This window comes from Littorina saxatilis, linkage group LG16 (genome assembly GCF_037325665.1).
Source record: "Littorina saxatilis isolate snail1 linkage group LG16, US_GU_Lsax_2.0, whole genome shotgun sequence".
Taxonomy (NCBI): Eukaryota; Metazoa; Mollusca; class Gastropoda; order Littorinimorpha; family Littorinidae; genus Littorina; species Littorina saxatilis.
The window spans coordinates 32,783,078-32,803,077 of record NC_090260.1 but is presented as its reverse complement, the minus strand read 5'-3'; the positions used below and the strand labels follow the sequence as shown (position 1 = coordinate 32,803,077).

Here is a 20,000-nt window from a genome sequence, read left to right as displayed (position 1 = left end):
CTCTCTCTCTCTCTCTCTCTCTCTCTCTCTCTCTCTCTCTCTCATTGCTTTATATTTTATTCAACGACTTTCAATTTGCGTTTGCAATAACTGTGAGTTGTCTGCAGATGACACAACTATACACTCTAGTCCCCATCCATTTTGAAGCTAGAACCCTCAAAGAAAGCATTGATGCGTTATTTCATCGGTCCGAGTTAAACGATATGTCTCGAACTTTGGAGGCACGCGGCCATGACCGCTGTCAGTGCGAAACAGCGTGAACGTTCACTTCTTTTCTCATGAGTTTTCATGACTAGAAACTTGACGCCAGGGGTTGCACGCAAATGAAACTTAGGCAGTTACTGTACCAGTATCAATCATTTGTCTGTGGACATGCAAAGTCATGGATTTGATGGACACAAGTGAACATTCCTATGACGGGTTTTAAAACTTTTTACGGATCATTGCATAACATCTGAAATATACCTGAAACAATTCATTCCACCAAGTCATTGCTGAAGTACAGGGCTTGTTGTATTTACACACCTGTAAGAATTAAACACATATAAGAAGAAAAGCAAGGAAGCAAAACCTTACCCAGTTGTGCCTTGAAGTCCACTTTCTCCTCGTCGCTCAATTCGCCATCTGTATTTGAGTAAAGAAACGTTGACGAAATTGGTATTCATTCATTTTAATTTTTAAATCAACATGGTACAGTCTTTGAAGAGACCCCTGTTCACCTTTTTACTGCTCCTTCTCCTACTGCATGATATATTGTACATTCAAACAAATGACCAATATGGCATTGATTCTTGTTAAATGATACGGGCAAGTCTTTCAAAAGACGCTCTGTTTTCTTAGCTGCTTCTGGATAATTATGCCTGTCCGCAGGTTCAGCAGCAGACGACGTTGTCGTGGGAACTCTACATTTTTTTGTCGTCAGCCGCTGAGTCTGCGCAAAGGTCACTTCTGTGGTGACAGTTTTGTGTCAGAATCATTAGAGAAACCTAGCACAGTTCGTTGTCGGCGGTCGTGGTGGGTCCGTGCCGTCAGAATCGTGTCACACTAAGAGAAACAAGCGCTACACAGGGCAAAAAGACGATTTTTAGGACAGTCTTGCACAGTCTTTGTTGTCAGGATTTCGTGGCTTGTGTTAGCGAATACGCCGGCGTACGCCATTTTACGCATACCGACTCTCGGCCGCTGATTGAAAAAACAGACATAGTAGAGTTTTCGTTGTCGTTTTTTCCTCGCGATTATTGGCACTATCAACTTGATCTTCAACACAGGCAAAGCAACACAAACACACAGCGTCACACACAGACACACACACAAACACACAAACACACACACACACACACACACACACACACACACACACACATACACACACACACGAACACAAACACACACACACACACAAACACACCAAAAACACACACACACACACACACACACACACACATACATACACACACCCCCCCCACACACACACACCATCCAAATAGCACACTCACTTGACTTTCATTAATACCCCCCCCCCCCCCCCCCCCACCCTTCACATCTCACTCCCAAATTGTACACCATACACACAAACACCAAAAACACATAATTATCCTTTACATATTTTTGATACTGCGACCACCAAGCCATGACCACCCCCCCCCCCCCCCCCCCCCCTGTGTGTTGTAATTGTCCAAGTGTGTTCTGTTTTATGAATGTGTCCCTTTGGCTGTGTGATGTCCTGTAATGTAAAGCATATATACGTGTAAAAAAAAAAAAACTCCACAAAAAGAGAATAAAACAAAAACAAAAAACAAACAAAACAAAACAAAACACACATACATACCATTGTTTTTGTCGCTGGCATCGAACAAGGCCACCAGCACCTCGGTCGGCAAGTCGTCCCTTGTCACCGTTGCCTTAAGAGTGTCACAGTCCGTAGAGCTATCGAGGACACTTCGCTTGCCGATTGAGAAGGTACAGCCAAATCCATTTTGACCTCTTCGGCAGTGCTCTCCGACCCATCGGCCCACGTTTGTTACCGTCTGAAGGAAACAACAACAGTGATCGCGATAGGTGTTCAAGGGCAGATGTGGCACGGTAATAATTATAGTCCTGTGAGGTTACCCTCATGGCAATTCGGGCTGCTTTCTCCCTGGGGAAAGCGAGCTGCCATACAGAAAACGGCGCTACCCATTTTGTTTTCTTTTGCTGCACGCATGTATTCATGTTTCCAAGCCCTGAGACTTGCGTTGTGATTTTGGGATCTTTATCGTGCGCATGCGTGCACACGGGGATTTTTGTAGGACGGGGAGAGTCTGCACAAAGTTGCCTCTTGGAAATAAATTCTTCGCCGAACGTTGGGATCGAACCCACGCCGATAGCGACAACTGGTTTTGAAGCCAGCACCGATACCGACTGAGCCATTCCCCCGATATACATTGTAAGGACTGTACCTTTACAACGCAGACCTTTAGGATCCTTCCCTTCCCTGCCTAATCCGGATTCCACGGAGTTTTAATCAACACGACTTTGTACCCCTTTCTGTGGGCGACTCATTTCGTGGTGGAGGGTCACATATAGTTGTGTTTCTTTGGAAAGCTTTTCACTTTTTTTCAAAAGATCCTTTTCGATAATAAAAAAACCATGGTTTTTTTTTTATCCCTATAAAGTTATATTTGAAGGACTTATGGGTCAGAATTGACGTTTCTGCGACTTCTCAGGGTAAAACGTGTAGTTTGTTTGTTTGTTTGTTTGTTTGCTTAACGCCCAGCCGACCACGAAGGGCCATATCAGGGCAGTAAACGTGTAGTTAATGGGACACGTTCATCTTCCAGAATAATAAAGATAGAACTTTGAAGTGTGTTTTATTTCACTCTAAACAGGCCCCTAGATCTCACAGATAGATATCACAGGGACAACATAAATTTAGGCAAGTTTTTGTACTAACATTATTCCCCCCAAAAAATCATAGAAACTCTCTCTGTTGCTAGGTAGAGACATAATTTCGGATAATTTATTTTTCAAAGTAAGAAGATTGAACAATTAGTCTCGAAGATGAATAGTTCCCATTGACGGTGCTTGTGTTAAAAAAACGCGGGTTAGGGGGAAGAATTTACCCGATGCTCCTCAGCATGTCGTAAGAGGCGACTAACGGATTCTGTTTCTCCGTTTACCCTTGTTAAGTGTTTCTTGTATAGAATATAGTCAATTTTTGTAAATAGTTTTAGTCAAGCAGTATGTAAGAAATGTTAAGTCCTTTGTACTGGAAACTTGCATTCTCCCAGTAAGGTAATATATTGTACTACGTTGCAAGCCCCTGGAGCAAATTTTTGATTAGTGCTTTTGTGAACAAGAAACAATTGACAAGTGGCTCTATCCCCTCTCCCCCCTTTCCCCGTGGCGATATAACCTTCGTGGTTGAAAACGACGTTAAACACCAAATAAAGAAAAGAAAGAAAAGAAAAGCTTGTGTTAAAAAAACGATTCTGAGAAAACAGCGTCAAAAGTTTTCAAAATGGTGTCAAATGTTTATGAAACATTGTTGAAAATGATCGCTTTATTGCAAGAAAGCGGTCGACGATGACAAAATTACTTCGCACAATGATTTTATGCTGTTCAAAGTACCTACAAATGCTGAGAATCCAAAATCGCCCGTTTTTGGACAACAAATTCGTTCCAACTGAGGAGCGGGGTGTCACATGAAGGCGTGATTAACGAGTTTGTTCAATACCTTTCTCAACATTCTTATCAAAATTGAAATGTCAATAGGACCGAGACAGACTTGAAGACACAATCAGACAGAAACAGAGAGAACCAGAGACAGTCAGAGAGAACCAGAGACAGGCAGAGACAACCAGAGACAGCCAGAGACATACAGAGACAGCCAGAGACAGCCAGAGACAGCCAGAGACAACCAGAGACAGCCAGAGACAGCCAGAGACATACAGAGACAACCAGAGACAGCCAGAGACAGCCAGAGACAGACAGAGACAACCAGAGACAGTTAGAGACAACCAGAGACAGTCAGAGAGAACCAGAGACAGTCAGAGACAACCAGAGACAGTCAGAGACAACCAGAGACAGTCAGAGACAACCAGAGACAGTCAGAGACAACCAGAGACAGTCAGAGACAAAGAGAAGTACATGTTGCTTCTAACTTACCCTGCGAAACCATGAGCCTGCGTCTGTGTTGGCTATCAGGGTTGACGAAAACAGTACCAGAAGTATCATGGAAGCCTGCATCTGAGAAAATGAACGCGCAGACATTGCTTAGTGATAAAGATAGTATAAGATGTTTGGTGGCTTGTTGACAGACCAGATTTTGTGTTGGTCCGAGGGGGGCATATCGTCTTTGGTTTCATCTTGATCGACCAAGGCCGAATGCCCAGGTTGATAAAGATGAAAACCGAAGGCGATTTGCTCCCCGAGGAGCGTTGAAATGAAATTCTTGCTTGGCCTAGCAATAAATAATGTTCCTTTTGTTTTCTCAGGGTGCATTATTTCTAGTGTAGGCTTGTATTTGGGTTGGATTGGGTCTGTAAACTGCACTACACATTTAAACAGCCAATCACAGCGCGTTACACACTTTTTGGCTTGGAACGCTTTTGCTTTGCTCATTTCGAATGCTGTAGGATGTAAAGCGTCCATGTGCTGCCGCACTGGTACGTAATGTCAGTGCGCTCTTTGACGCACTGAAGGTAATTCTAATGAAACATGTTTTGATTAGGCCAAAAAAAAAAATTGTCTGTTTAGGGTAACCCGACCGACCCTATCGATTTGGCGCCGACCCAAAAACTTTTTTTTGATTTCAAAAAAAAAAAAGAAAAAAAAAAGAGGTAAAAATGCTAAAAAGAGACATTTGGCGTTTCATTTAATATACGTTAGTTTTGAAACATGCATTCATCAAATATAAGAAGTGAATGTTCAACCCACATAGCATTTACACACACACACACACACACAAAAAAAAAAAAAAAAAAAAAAAAACAAAAACCTACCTACCTACCGACCCTACTTTTTTTGGTCATGTTACCCTAAACAGACAAATTTTTTTTTTGGCCTTAAATGGCGCAGGGCGCACTATTTCTCACTTTTGTACACTGTCAAACAAATGTTCCGAATTCAGGGATCGACTTCCCAGTACGAGTTTTGTTATTGAGCGGTAGCAATACTTCTCTGATTAAAACCAACCACTAGACCTTATCCTTTTGGATTATCTGAATTTCGCAGTTCACAAAAAAAGCCCCCTTCCCACCCAGATCATCGGTGACCTGCAGACAGCAGTTACAGCGAGGTTCAGGGTAATCCCTAGGTACTATTTTTTGAGTTTAAAAAAACAAAACAATGAAGAAGGATGCTTATATACCGCCTATCAAAAAAAAAAAAAAAAAAAAAAAAAGGAAAAAGAAAAAGAAAAGATGAAAACAGTACGGAACGAACAGGGTGTGAAAGAAAACGTGTTGCGTCTGCTTTTTGTTGTCTTTTGTGTTCGTTTTCCTGATGAAGCTTCCAGAAGCGAAAATTCGTAATCGTCTTGTGTCGTCTTTGTATCGGTGAGTACAGTAATCCTTTGTTTTTTAACTTTGTTCATCTTACCACAGTCACTTCGTTGTTTAGATTTTTATACACCAAATATGCAAAACTATAGCATAATTACTTTCATAATAACATCCTGAAGAAGACAGTGTGCCGAAATATTGAGAGAACAAAATCTAACCTGGTTACTAACCTGTGTTTAATTCTTATTAGCATATTAATATTTTGCATTGACTGCAGTAAGCGACATGGCGTCACATTGAATAATGGACTCCGGTAGGCATGCTTTAGAAGCAAAAAGGCAAGACGTTGAGCAGAAACTGTCCCTAATACACAGTGACTATGGGTCAAAAAACTTTGCTGTCAGTGTGTGGCAAATTCTCTGTCACATACGCAAGTCAGAACAGCAAGATGCAAGTGCGCCATGCCATTGTCATCACAGAATTATACGAATAAAACAAGAACGAAAACAATTAATTCTGACTTACCCTGAGAGAGATTCTGTTCACCTGTAGACTGAGTTGAATGAAGAAACTGGATCGTTCGACGTAATGATGCTCTTAGATTTACCATGTCATTTATACTTTTTTCTCAAACCGGACACGCGTTTGTTTCGTGCATTCATTGTGGCACAATCTATGCAACATCAAATATTGAAGCTTATCCGTAGGAAAATCATTAAACGTGTGCCAATTCACCATTTACTGCGTAATTTACTGCGTAAATTAACATTCAGTCAATCACAGGCGCCATACGCAACAACGGTAGGTTCGCATATCATTCCACTTTCAGAGAGAGAGAGAGAGGAGAGAGAGAGAGAGAGAGAGAGAGAGAGAGAGAGAGAGAGAGAGAGAGAGAGAGAGAGGGAGATAGAAAGAGAAAGGGACAGACAGAGAGGGGGAAAGAGTGATGAGGATAGAGAGAGAGAGAGTATACGAGAAAGTAGGGGAGAGAGAGAGAGGCAAAGAGAGTGAGAGGGAAAGAGAGGTATATAGAGAACAAGGAAGGGAGAGAGAGAGATATAGGGAGGTAGATTGAGGGGGGAGAGAGAGAGAGAGAGAGAGAGAGAGAGAGAGCGAGAGAGAGAGAGAGAGACAGAGATACAGTTAGAGAAAGACAGAGACAAACAGACACAACAGTCAAAACGATAATTCGAAGAGTTTGATGGCAAACAATTTATAAGGCCTAAAAAAAAAAATAGGTGTGGTTACGGTAACCCGACCTACCCTATTTTTAGGGGCCGATCCTATAACTTTTTATTACATTTGTCAAAAAAAAAAAAAAAAAAAAACCAGTGCAAAAAACGCAATGAAAGCGAAAGCGCCCGAGTCGCACACTTATTTCCCTGTCAAGTAGGTTTAATTTGTACACATTAGAAAAAAAAGTTAAAAAAAAAAGTGATTGCCTACCTACCTACCCTATTTTATTTGGCTATGTTACCGTAACCACACCTATTTTTTTTTGTTGGCCTAATGCTTGAAAAGAATGTCGAAATGTATCTTCATACATCTTTTGCCTCTGCAGCGGACGTCATGTTTGTGTTCCAAACTTAGTGGTGCTCGACGATGACATGTTCCGTCCGCTAATGTATTGAGGTGGACACATTTTGAGCGTCATTTCAAAAGAACGTGTTTCGTTATTTTGAGAATATTTTCAACGCTAAACACAACACAACCATACAATAATACAATACTGGTTGTTGCTTTTCTTTGGAAAATGATATAATGGTTCGTGCACTCAAGAGAGGTGAAAGAGAGAGACACAGAGAAGTCAGCATGTGTGTGTGTGTACTATGTGTGTGTGCGTGTGTGTGTGTGTGTGTGTGTGTGTGTGTGGGTGTGTGTGTGTGTGTGTGTGTGTGCGTGTGCGTGCGTGCGTGTGTGTAAGTGTGTGTGTCTGTGTGTAGGCTATGCATGTGTGTGTGTGTGTGTGTGTGTGTGTGTGTGTGTGTGTGTGTGTGTATGTGTGTGTGTATGCGTCTATATATATGAGCGTTTTGAATGCGTGCGTGTGAGATTGGGTGCGTGTTTGTGTGTGTTCGGACAATCGAATTAGTAGGCTCTATTTCGTCGCAGTTGAATTAAAACTAAGAGTTTAGCAGTTACAGGCACGCTGACAGTGTTCAATCTATTTTCTGGGTTAGTTTGCACGTGCAAGTTCTAGAAACTTTGTGAAACCCGGGCCTCTGACTCAGATTGGAGGAAATCTAAAATAAAATTTCAATTTCAAGCAGTTCTACTACGCGCTTGGTTCCCTTCCAGTCGGGGAAATTTCTAGTGCACACAAGCCTTGTTGCCTATATCATTGGAATCTTTACACGACTTGACACTTCGGTCCCGGACTTCTACGCCGTATGTGTCAGGTCCGGTTTGGTAGTTGTCCATGATAGAGGAGATTAGGGTTATATTATAAATGATTAAAGGCCCAGTCTGCCTCAAATGGTTTACAGAACGATTTAAATCTCTTCACGAAAAAAGCAGTTCTAACCTTATGGAACACACCTACAACATCATTTAATAGCATTCAATGACACGTAAACCACACACCAGATTTCGTGTTTTATTTTACCCCTGAGCCATCGTGAACCCGTGTGATCCACTTTCCTTAATTTGTTCACAATTTAGTCGTCAGTTTGTGATTTCAACGCGACTCTCTGTATCTGCAATAGCACGTTCTTGTGTACCTCTGAATCTAAAATGCAACAAACGACTGCGAGTCACACGAACTTATCGGCGGCGGTTGGCTTCAAACAAGCAAGCGATATGCAGAAAATTTGTCTGCTTGAAAAACACGACCTTGCTTGACTTGCTTCCGGGCTCCCTTTTTTAAAACTTTCAAAACTTCGAATTGTACTGATCTTGTCTTGATGAAAAAAGAAATCTTTTATGAGTACTTTTATAAGCTGTCAATTCATTATTTAGATTTTAAAAGTTAGTTCGAGCGCCAAAACGAGGCGTCCGATTGTGAGTTAGACAATCCGTCTGGCCACGCAATAATACATTCTTTGAAAAATGCTCGCTCTTTACGGAGAGCACCTAGGATGTTCTCAAGCGGTGAGTGTTTAAACGAAAGGGTGTTTGTACTGTGTGTCAAAGCCTGACAGTGTCTGGGACCAGACGGTTTATGGGAAGCTGAGTGTGCCTTTAAGGGAAAAGACCAATGAAGAAGGATGCTCCCGACCTGAAAATGAAAAACACAAATGAAAAACAAGTCGCGTAAGGCGAAAATACAACATTTAGTCAAGTAGCTGTCGAACTCACAGAATGAAACTGAACGCAATGCAACGCAGCAAGACCGTATACTCGTAGCATCGTCAGTCCACCGCGCACGGCAAAGGCAGTGAAATTGACAAGATGAGCGGAGTAGTACTTGCGCTGAGAAGGATAGCACGCTTTTCTGTACCTCTCTTCGTTTTAACTTTCTGAGCGTGTTTTTAATCCAAACATATCATATCTATATGTTTTTGGAATCAGGAACCGACAAGGAATAAGATGAAGGTGTTTTTAAATTGATTTGGACAATTTAATTTTGATAATAATTTGTATATTTTTAATTTTCAGAGCTTGTTTTTAATCCAAATATAACATATTTATATATTTTTGGAATCAGAAAATGATAAAGAATAAGATGTACGTAAATTTGGATCGTTTTATAAAAAAAATTTTTTTTTTACAATTTTCAGATTTTTAATGACCAAACTCACTCATTAGTTTTTAAGCCACCAAGCTGAAATGCAATACCAAACCCCGGCCTTCGTCGAAGATTACTTGACCAAAATTTCAACCAATTTGGTTGAAAAATGAGAGCGTGACAGTGCCGCCTCAACTTTCACGAAAAGCCGGATATGACGTCATCAAAGACATTTATTGAAAAAATGAAAAAAACGTATGGGGATTTCATACCCAGGAACTCTCATGTCAAATTTCATAAAGATCGGTCCAGTAGTTTAGTCTGAATCGCTCTACACACACACACAGACAGACAGACACACACACACACACACACACACACACACACACACACACACACACACACACACACACACACATACACCACGACCCTCGTCTCGATTCCCCCCTCTACGTTAAAATATTTAGTCAAAACTTGACTAAATATAAAAAGTACGGTTGAAGCAGCTAGCCTGCATGCAACTGAGGTCCCCCCCCAAAAAAAAAAGTTAGTTGTGATGCATGTGCACAAGTACACTTATGCCCGTCTCACACAGTCCCGAATATCCTTGCGATTATGAAAATATTGTATTCGGCAAAAAAAGAGAAGAATGGACAAGACAAATATTGAAAATATCAAGCCTTACGAATCCTTGCGAATGGTTGCGAGTGCTTGCGAATTTCTGCCGATCATTGCGAATCCATACGAATCAATATAAGAATTTCTTGCGAAATTATAATATTACGAATGTTGCGAGTGGCCTTGCGAGTGTTGCGAGTGCTTGCAAACACCTTACGAATGGATCGAGCGATTGCGCAATCGAATGTTTTAATGGCTCTTGCGACCGTGTTCACACTATCATAATGACCCCATACATAAAAAAATGTATGCCTGTGGGACATTATTATCCCTTGTCTTGTCTTGTCTTGTCTTTCTTCGTCACTTGTTCTCAAGCCACAAGACAGTGCACATAATTTATAAGTCAAGATAGTACTTTCCACTGTAGTTTGTATTTCTCATCATCATGCCAAGAGGCGTCAAGAGGGGAGGGAAGGCCCCTACACCCATGCTCCTAATATTGACCAATTGTGAATGCGTCTTTATTCACCTGTGACAGGGGAGGCTACCGTTCCTTTCACAGCAGACTCTGCACCCGAGTTGTTGGCCTTATAGTCAACACCGGTGGATTGTGGAATTCTGTTTGTGATGGGGTCTGGTGGTTTCCGATTGTCTGTATGTTCATGGAAACCTTCGGGTTTGCATAACAGTTTTTATAGGGCTAAGAAATTGGCCCTAACATTTTCAATCATGTTTGATTGCACTTCGCCTCCCGAGGTGATCGTAGTGTTACGGCACACGGTTACACAACTGTTGCTGATGATAAGTAATGTTTAACGCCCTCACGGTAAAACCCTTAGAGGCATGTTTCCGGGTTTGACCCCGACTTTAGGTGGGGGAAAAAAAAGAGACAGACAAAAAAAATAAAAAATTAAAATTAAAAGGGCCCCCGCAAGGGAGGGATGGTTGTCGCGCTCCAGCTCCCGGTCAAGGAGGCACCCGAGCCGGAGGTGGTTTTGAGTAGCGTCATGGAGTTGGTTTGGAGATCTAGGTGGATCATTATATGTGTCAGTGCTGGCAGTCAGCGATGCCGTTGTGGGTCTCGTTTTACTTGCTGAATGTCTAACAGAGCTAAGTCGCCATAATTATGCCTAACGGTTAACTAACAAAAGAATGTTCTTTAACAATTAAAAGCTAGCATTTGTTCAGCAAGGCACATTGTATATTGAGGATGTTGCATTTGTTGTTTTAGTGTTAGAGAGGTTTGGTTAACCTTACCGTATGGCTCTGGTTCCGTCATGTGCCAGTACTGCGGTGTCTCTTCTGCCACATCAATCTCTATCTTGATGTCAGACAGAATTGCTGTGTCTCCTTCCTCCATGCTGCAGTGAGAAGCTTCTGCATGTACCTGTCTGGTCACTAATGAAGGCCTTGATGGTTCCCCACTGTTCACAGCATTACTGTAGAAAAAGAACAAAACATGTGGTACATGTACATGTATTTGAAAAAAAACGAGGATGAAATGGTGCAATGGTTCTGTTCAGCTACTTAACACACAATGAAACTTCATCGCAAGAAAGCAAGCTAGTTATCAACATGAAGCAAAAAATGGTTCCTTAACTGTTAAAAACAGTCACGCTTAACTGCAGCTGTCACAATACAGGCCTAAAGGTGGCGAGGGGAAATGTTCATCTTCTCGCCAAATGCGAGTCAAGTTGCTGAAACACATTGTTGGTTCGGCTTGTGAGGTTTGCTCTCTGCGAGTCTTTCGGATGAGACGAAAAACCGAGGTCCCTTCGTGTACACTACAGTGGGGTGTGCACGTTAAAGATCCCACGATTGACAAAAGGGTCTTTCCTGGCAAAATTGTATAGGCATAGATAAAAATGTCCACCAAAATACCCGTGTGACTTGGAATAATAGGCCGTGAAAAGTAGGATATGCGCCGAAATGGCTGCGATCTGCTGGCCGATGTGAATGCGTGATGTATTGTGTAAAAAAAATCCATCTCACACGGCATAAATAAATCCCTGCGCCTTGAATATGTGCGCGATATAAATTGCATAAAATAAAAAATAAAAAAATAAAAAATAAAATCCCTGCGCTTAGAACTGTACACACGGAATACGCGCGATATAAGCCTCATATTGATTGATTGATTGATGTTTAGAATCACTAGTAAAAGGCCTTTTTTAAAAAAAAACCTTTAAGGCCTGCAATATAATGTGCGTTGCAGGATTTTGTTCGCACAAAAAAACAACCGCCTACCTTGACTTAAAGAGAGTTGCTAGCGTGTCATTTGATGCTTTCCGTAAGATAACGGATAATTTGATGCGCATAGATATAAGTTTTCACATTTAGAAATGCAGAAACAACCGCCAACATGGATCAACGAGATTGTATCGTGTGCGTTTTTTGAGTTTGCTGCACACGATGCTTTCCGTGAGATTACAGCTAATTTGATCGGCAGAGATACAAGTTTTCACGCTTAGAAATGCACAAACAACCGCCTACCTCGACTGCCCCAAAATTAGAACAAGTATTTCCCTGTTGACTGGTGACTTTCACGTGCTACGCGACGACGGCGATGGTAAAGGACTATGAATTGGCTTTGCGACTTAACTACACTCGGGTTCAATGAATAGCGTCTCGGTATGTTCTCTTAACGTAAGAGAATTACGTAACAAAAGAAAAAGAAGATCTATATTTGATTTATTAAAAAAAAGAAAATATGATTTGATATGCTTGCAGGAATCATATATTACGGACGATGTGAAAGATCAGTGGGAGAGAGAATGGGGTGGAAGCGTGTTTCATTCTTCAGTTACCTGTCAGAGCATGGGACAAATTATTCTCCTAAAAAAAAGTTTTGGTGGTGAAGCAGAATTAGTATTTAAAACAGAAAGAATTTTGTGTTTGAAAATTACATTGAAAATGATTTTCTTTATTTGGTGAATATTTATTTTCCTAATAATTCCTTCGAAAAAAGTCAATTATGGGCACAAGTTAATTCGTGTTTTGAAGAATTCGAAGGTGAGAAAATAATTTGTGGGGATTTCAATTGTGTTTTGAATAACGAGATAGATATTGTGAGTGGTGAAAAACATAAAAAGTCTGATGTTGTTAATTTTCAAAATGTTTTGCATAGTAACGATCTGAATGATGTTTGGCGCTTGTTTCATGCCGACGAAAAGGAGTTCTCCTGGAGCAGGAAGAGCCCTTTCATAGCCCGTCGACTTGACTATATTCTTCTCTCTGGTGGCTTGTTTGATAAAACATTATTTTGTGACATGGTCTCAGTACCACATTCAGATCACCGATTAATTGAGTTGAAAATTCAGTTTGTGAACATAGTACGCGGACCTTCTTACTGGAAATTTAATAAACAGTTATTGCGAGACAAAGGTTTTGTTGATTTAATTTGATTGATGCTTTTTTGTTGCAACATGAATGTTTGTGTGATTCCTCAAAATGGAAATTATTAAAAATTCAAATGCGTGAATTTTGCTCAGCCTATGCAGCAGGAAGAAAGCGAAAACAAAATAATTCCCAGCTTTCTCTTCAGAAGGATTTGGATGAAACGGACACTCTTTTAGCAAATAATCCACAAGATCTGAATCTGTTAATGAAAAGAGAAAAAATTAAAGTAGAGCTTGAGGTCTTTTCATTGGAAGAAGCCCAGAGTGCCCAAGTTCGCTCTCGCGTTCAGTTCATAGAAGAAGGTGAGAAGAACACAAAGTATTTTTTGAATTTGGAAAAAAAGTAAAGCTAATATGAAAATTATGGATCGTGTACAGACAGAAGACGGGAGGGTATTTAATACACAGAAAGAGATTATGAAAGAACAAGTACGATTTTTTAAAGACTCATATGAAAAAAGCGCGGAATTTAACCAGATGAGCGCAAACGAATTTGTACAAGATTTAAATATACCATTTCTCTCCAATGACCAAAAAGGTGAATTGGACTCGGAGATTACCAGGAAGGAATTAACTATTGCCCTTAAATTATTCAATAACGATTCAGCCCCAGGTCTTGATGGCCTCACTACCTGTTTTTATAAAGTATTTTAGTTGAAGATAAGGGATGTAGTTCATGCCTCATTTGTAGCACCATTTGTTAATGGCGAATTATCGACCACTCAAAAACAAGCTGTTCTGACCTTAATTCATAAAGGTAAAGATTTACCTAGGGACGATCTCGGCAATTGGAGACCAATATCTCTGACAAATACAGATTACAAGATAATTGCAAAATGTTTAGCAATGCGACTTTCCACTGTAATAGGTGATATTATTCATGAAAATCAAGTTGGCTTTATGAAAGGAAGAAAAATAAGTAACATGATTAGATTCATTGATGATACCATAGATATTATGAACACAATGGATAAACCTGGAGTTTTATTAGCAGTTGACTTTCGACGTGCATTTGATTCCATATCCAAAGATTATATTTTGTTTGCATTTGATAAATTTGGTTTTGGGGATAATTTTAAAAAATGGGCTTCTGTCCTGATGAACAATAGTCAAAGTTGTATTAATTATACAGGGTGGATATCCGAACCTTTTCCTGTGGAAACTGGCATTCGCCAAGGATGTCCATTCTCTCCAATGGCTTTTGTTATTGCCCTTGAAATGTTGGCGATCAAGATTCGTTCTGATGAAGCTATTAAGGGTATCCATCTGCCTATGTCACCCTTTGAGGTATCACCCATCACGGTCCTAAAACTGTTATTATATGCTGATGACGTCACTCTTTTTTTGCATGATAAAATGGATCTAGAAAGGGCGTTATACATTTTGAATATATTTAAACGTTTTTCAAACTTGGAAGTGAATGTTAACAAAACGGAAGCCATGTGGATAGGGTCCAAAAAGTTGTGTACAGATCAGTATTTTGGTCTTAAATGGAAATGTAAAGTAAAAATTGTTGGAATTATTTTTTCAAACAATATACCCGCATCGTCTTTAGAGGAAAACTGGTCAAAGAAAATTCAACGAATACAGTACTCCTCGGATAAGGTGACCCCCCTTGGGACCAAAAAAAATCGTGATCTTATCCGAGGGACACGTTAACCGATCCTCGGATAAGATCAATTTCAGTAGAAAAAAATTGATCTTATCCGAGGAGATCAGAGTTTAGTTTGGGGCCCCATAAAGACTTCCCGCCAATTGAAAGTCAATGACGTAATAATGGGCAGATCCAGAGAGAGACACACACTGACATACATACTGACACTGACACAGAGACCATCAGCTGCATTAGAGAGAGAGAGAGAGAGAGAGAGAGAGAGAGGGGTAGAGAGAGAGAGAGAGAGAGGTGGAGAGAGAGAGAGAGGATGTGAGGTAAGACAGACAGACATAGAAAGAGAGACACAGACAAACTGATCATGACAGACAGAGATAAAGAGAGCAGACGGAGCGAGAGACATAGAGTTAAAAAGAGCGAGATCGAGAGAGAGAGAGAGAGAGAGAGAGAGAGAGAGAGAGAGAGAGAGTAGGAGGGGGGGGGGGGAAAGGAAGAGAGAGAGAGAGAGAGAGAGAGAGAGAGAGAGAGAGAGAGAGAGAGAGAGAGAGAGAGGAAGAGACATGATAGAAGAGAGAGAGATGGCCAGAGGGAGAAAGAGAGAGAGAGGAGAGGGGTCGGAGACAGAGAGTGACAGACAGACAGACAGAAACAGAGACCATGAGAGAAGAGAGAGAGGGGGAACGAAAGAGAGAGACTGACTGACTATTAGGGTTTAACGTCCTCTTAGACCAACTGGTCTATATTGGGACAGGTATTGGTAATACGTTGAAGATATGGTGTGATACTTTGATTCGAACAAGCCCGCTGTGGCTGTCTTCTTCGACACATCAGCATTGGGTTTGTCTCGTCAAAGTATCGAAATACGATCATGATAATCGGAGACGAGAGATGATGCATGCGTGTCTTCGTGTTTTCCAAGCCCTGAGACTTTTGCTGTGAACGTGGGATCTTTTTCGTGCGCATGTGTGCACACGGGGGTGTTCGGACACCGAAGAGAGTCTGCACAAAGTTGACTCCGAGAAATAAATCTCTCGCCGAACGTGGGGATCGAACCCACGCTGATAGCGACCAACTGGCTACAAAGCCAGCGCACTACCAACTGAGCTACGTCCCCGCCCCAAAGAGAGAGAGAGAGAGAGAGAGAGAGAGAGAGAGAGAGAGAGAGAGAGAGAGAGAGAGAGAGAGAGAGAGAGAGAGAGAGCTTCCAAATATCTCAAATCTTCAACAATGTCTTTTATTTTGGCCTAAAATTGGCACTACTCAGCAGCACACGGAAACCGGCAGGAAAACAAGCAGACGTGACATGACGAACTGGCAATTTGATTGGTTCAACGACTTTTTTGGCGGGAACTATTTTCCAAGTTTTATTTGCGAAAGATTTCCTCATCCTTCTCTTTGGGGTAAAATAATCGGGCCAAATAATCTGATTTGTGCGTCACTTCTCTTTTGACGTCATATGGAGAAAAAACCTGTCAAGGCCGCAAAATTGGGAGATTTTTTTCCGTTTCAGTTTCGCTTGATCTTAAACGGTGGTCTTCTGCATTTAGAGACCAGAACGGGGGTCACCTAAAAAGAGGTGTTCCCGTATCCGAGGTCACGCTAAGCGAGGTTTTCTTAGTCATACAAAGAAGGCTTTAGGTCGGGACCAACACCCTGATTGATGTTATCAGAGGTGTGACCTTAAACGGTAGTGACGTTAACCGGGGCGTACTGTACAACAAATAATCGCCAATTGGTCAAAAAGAAATTTAAGTATACAAGGTAAAATTTGTATTGTTAAAACCTTTCTTATATCTCAATTCGTTTATATTTTCCAGTCTCTGGCAGTACCTCATCATGTTCTACATCATATTAATTCCATTTTGTTTAGGTTTATTTGGAAGAAAAAGTATTCAAATACGCGCGCATTTGAAAAAGTAAGACGAACAGTTATGTGTAAAGAAAAAGATTATGGTGGTTTGAATATGATAAACGTAGTAGATATGCACAACTCATTTATGATTTCCTGGCTTGTTAATTTGCAAAACTCCACACAAAAGTATTGGTCTGTTATTCCAAGATATTGTCTGTCATGTCTGGGCATTGGTTTATCGTGCTTTGACTCAAATGCATCTTCGAAAACGATGAATGGCCTCAATAGTTGCAGATAAGTGTTTTGGAAACAAGTGTTATTGACTTGGCTTGACAATAAAAGTGTTTTCTGTGAAAAGTATGATTTTGCACCAGTAATATTAAAGGACCAATGCATTTGGAACAATATGAATATTCAATTTAAACATAAATGCCTATTTTTTAAAGATTTTATAAAACATAATATCTCATTTGTAAAGGATGTTATGAATGAAAATGGTATTATTATTTCTTTTGAAGATTCATGTCAAAAAGTGGGTTATAAACCATCCAGACAGTTTGAATACAATGCATTATGCACAGCACTTAAATCCAGACGTACAGACACATTACCATATCAATATTTTACATTGCAGGATTTCATTGTTAACGGTGGTAATATAACAGCAAAGTTTATTAGAAAATGTTTAGTTGATCTTGATGTCCAGATTCCGAGTGCCTGTGATTTTTGGAAACGAAAACATAATGTAGATTTGGATAAGAGAAACTGGTTACTGGCCGTTAACAGCACAAAAGAAGAAAGATTACGTCTGCTGCACTGGAAATTATTACATAGAATATATCCAACCAATATTTTATTAAACAAAATGGGATTACGAACATCGAATAAGTGTGAAGTTTGTAATGAATTAGACACCCTTGAACATTTCTTTTTTAGTTGCCAAGAGGTGATGAAGGGTTGGAAAATATGTAAAGATTTTGTGTATAAGAAAATACATGTTGCCATCATTTTGAATGAAGAAAATGTATTTTTGGGTTATTTAGGAAAAGTTAAAAAAGTGATTATATTTACTTTGTGAATTATTGTATTTTAATTACCAAAATGACCATTGGAAAATTTAGATATGGGAAAAAGTTAGATTTGGGTGTATTATTGGAAACTGAGCTGAACATTAGGAATAAATTTATGTTATGATTACTTTTATGTATTTATTTATTTAAACATATTAGTTTACTGATAAGGTTTATTGATTTAAAAATGTACACATTTGACAGAGAAAAGAAAAGACCTATGAAGAAGGTTTGCTCCAAGCCACAAAAAAACAAAAAACAAAAAAAAACCCAACTAATAAGTCAAAAAAATAATTGTAGTAGCAAACCTGCATGCAACTGAGGTTAAAGAAAAAAAAAAAAAAAAAAAAAAAAGAACAAGTATTTCGTTAAATGTTTTTGCTGCATACGACATTGCGTGTGTGTGTGTGTGTGTGTGTGTGTGTGTGTGTGTGTGTGTGTGTGTGTTTGGATGTGTGTGTGTGTGGATGTGTGTGTGTGTGTGTATGTGCGCGCGCGCGCGCGCGCGTGTGTGTGTGTGTGTGTGTGTGTGTGTATGGCTGGCTGGCGGGTTGGCTGGCTGGCTGGCTGTGATCATTATCATCATCATCATCATCATCATCATCATCATCATCATCATCATCATCATCATCATCATCTGTGAGATTACAGTTAATTTGATCCGGAGATATAGTTTTCACACTTAAAAATGCAGAAACAACAGCCTACCTCGACTGTCAAATACCTTGAACGAGTATTTCGTTTAATGTGTTAGCTACATTCGTATACGACATGGGGATGGGGGGGTGGGGGATGGGTGGGTGTGTGTTATAATGGTGCTACCTTGCACACGTCCATAAGGGGTTAAATTCATATTTCCAAGGCCAACATGCTCCAGCGTCCCCGGGGCTCAGCCACTGGACCCCGCCAGGGGACTTAGCCTACACGGCCCGCTGGCCCCCTAAACGCTCGGCGTTATTCATTTCCTCAAAAATCATTTTCTCTGGAATGGATTGCCTGGTACACAGACGACCGGATAGAATCGACAAAGCTCCTGAAACCCATGTCAGCGTACGTATAGGGATGAAGAAAACACAAAATAACCAGCGTATACTACCCCGAACACGTAATACGACTGCGTGAAATGGCAGAGAGAGAGAGAGAGAGAGAGAGAGAGAGAGAGAGAGAGAGAGAGAGAGAGAGAGAGAGAGAGAGAGAGAGAGAGAGAGAGAGAGAAGAGAGAGAGAAAGAGAAAGAGATCAAATGAAATCAAATCAAATCAAATTTTATTTTACGAGGGTTGTGGCATAAGCAATATAAACGAGCTTCTTTTAGAGAGAGAGAGAGAGAGAGAGAGAGAGAGAGAGAGAGAGAGAGAGAGAGAGAGAGAGAGAGAGAGAGAGAGAGAGAGAGAAAGAGAGAGAGAGAGAGAGAGGGAGAGAGAGAGAGAGGGAGAGAGAGAGAGAGAGAGAGAGAGAGAGAGAGAGAGAAACGGTCATACACGTAAAACACCACTCATGCGGAAAACGAGTGCATGTGGGAGTTGCACCTGTCTTCAGGCATTCAATACACCCCATTTTGATCACGTCATTCGCACACTGTCCCTCTCCCGCCCCTGATTTTGTTTTTGTTTTTCGTTTTTATATGAATGTCTGTGTATATATGTGATTAGAGTGGTCCCTCTCAGGGCGAGGGCTGGTTGAATAAAAGCTCGTTTATATTACTCAGGCTATAGTCCTTAATTGACTTAGCCTTGTGTGCATGTAGGACGTTTTAATATTCATTACACACATGCAACAACCCTCGTAAAATAAAATAAAATGTGATTTGATTTGATGAGTCGTACTTTCCAGGTATACGCGAGTTGTCTCAAGGTGATGTGTACAACACTCGTAAAATAACATAAAATAACATTTGATTTGATTTGATTTGATTTGATGATTCTTACTTTTCAGGTGTACACCAGTTGTCTCAACGACTGCGAGTCACACGAACTTATCGGCGGCGGTTGGCTTCAAACAAGCAAGCGATATGCAGAAAATTCGTCTGCTTGAAAAACACGACCTTGCTTGACTTGCTTCCGGGCTCCCTTTTTTAACACTTTCAAAACTTCGAATTGTACTGATCTTGTCTTGATGAAAAAAGAAATCTTTTTTAAGTACTTTTATAAGCTGTCAATCTATTTTTTAGATTTTAAAAGTTAGTTCGAGCGCCAACACGAGGCCTCCGATTGTGGGTTAGACAATCCGGCTGGCCACACAAAAATAAATTCTTTGAAAAATGCTCGCTCTTTACGGAGGGCACCTGAGATGTTCTCAAGC

General features: G+C 40.5%; 2 protein-coding genes across 2 annotated transcripts in view; one reads left to right on the top strand and one right to left on the bottom strand.

Annotated features, from left to right (window-relative positions):
* Positions 1-6,155, bottom strand: part of LOC138950867 (uncharacterized) — a 6,698-nt gene extending 543 nt beyond the window's left edge. The window contains exons 1-4 of the mRNA XM_070322577.1: positions 6,009-6,155; positions 4,147-4,227; positions 1,829-2,027; positions 577-624 (exon numbers count right to left, since the gene is read on the bottom strand). Coding sequence (XP_070178678.1) covers positions 577-624; positions 1,829-2,027; positions 4,147-4,227 — 328 coding nt within the window. The 5' untranslated portion in view covers positions 6,009-6,155. The remainder of the gene's footprint in view (positions 1-576; positions 625-1,828; positions 2,028-4,146; positions 4,228-6,008) is intronic.
* Positions 1-20,000, top strand: part of LOC138950868 (uncharacterized) — a 30,225-nt gene that overhangs the window by 1,867 nt on the left and 8,358 nt on the right. The window lies entirely within an intron of this gene.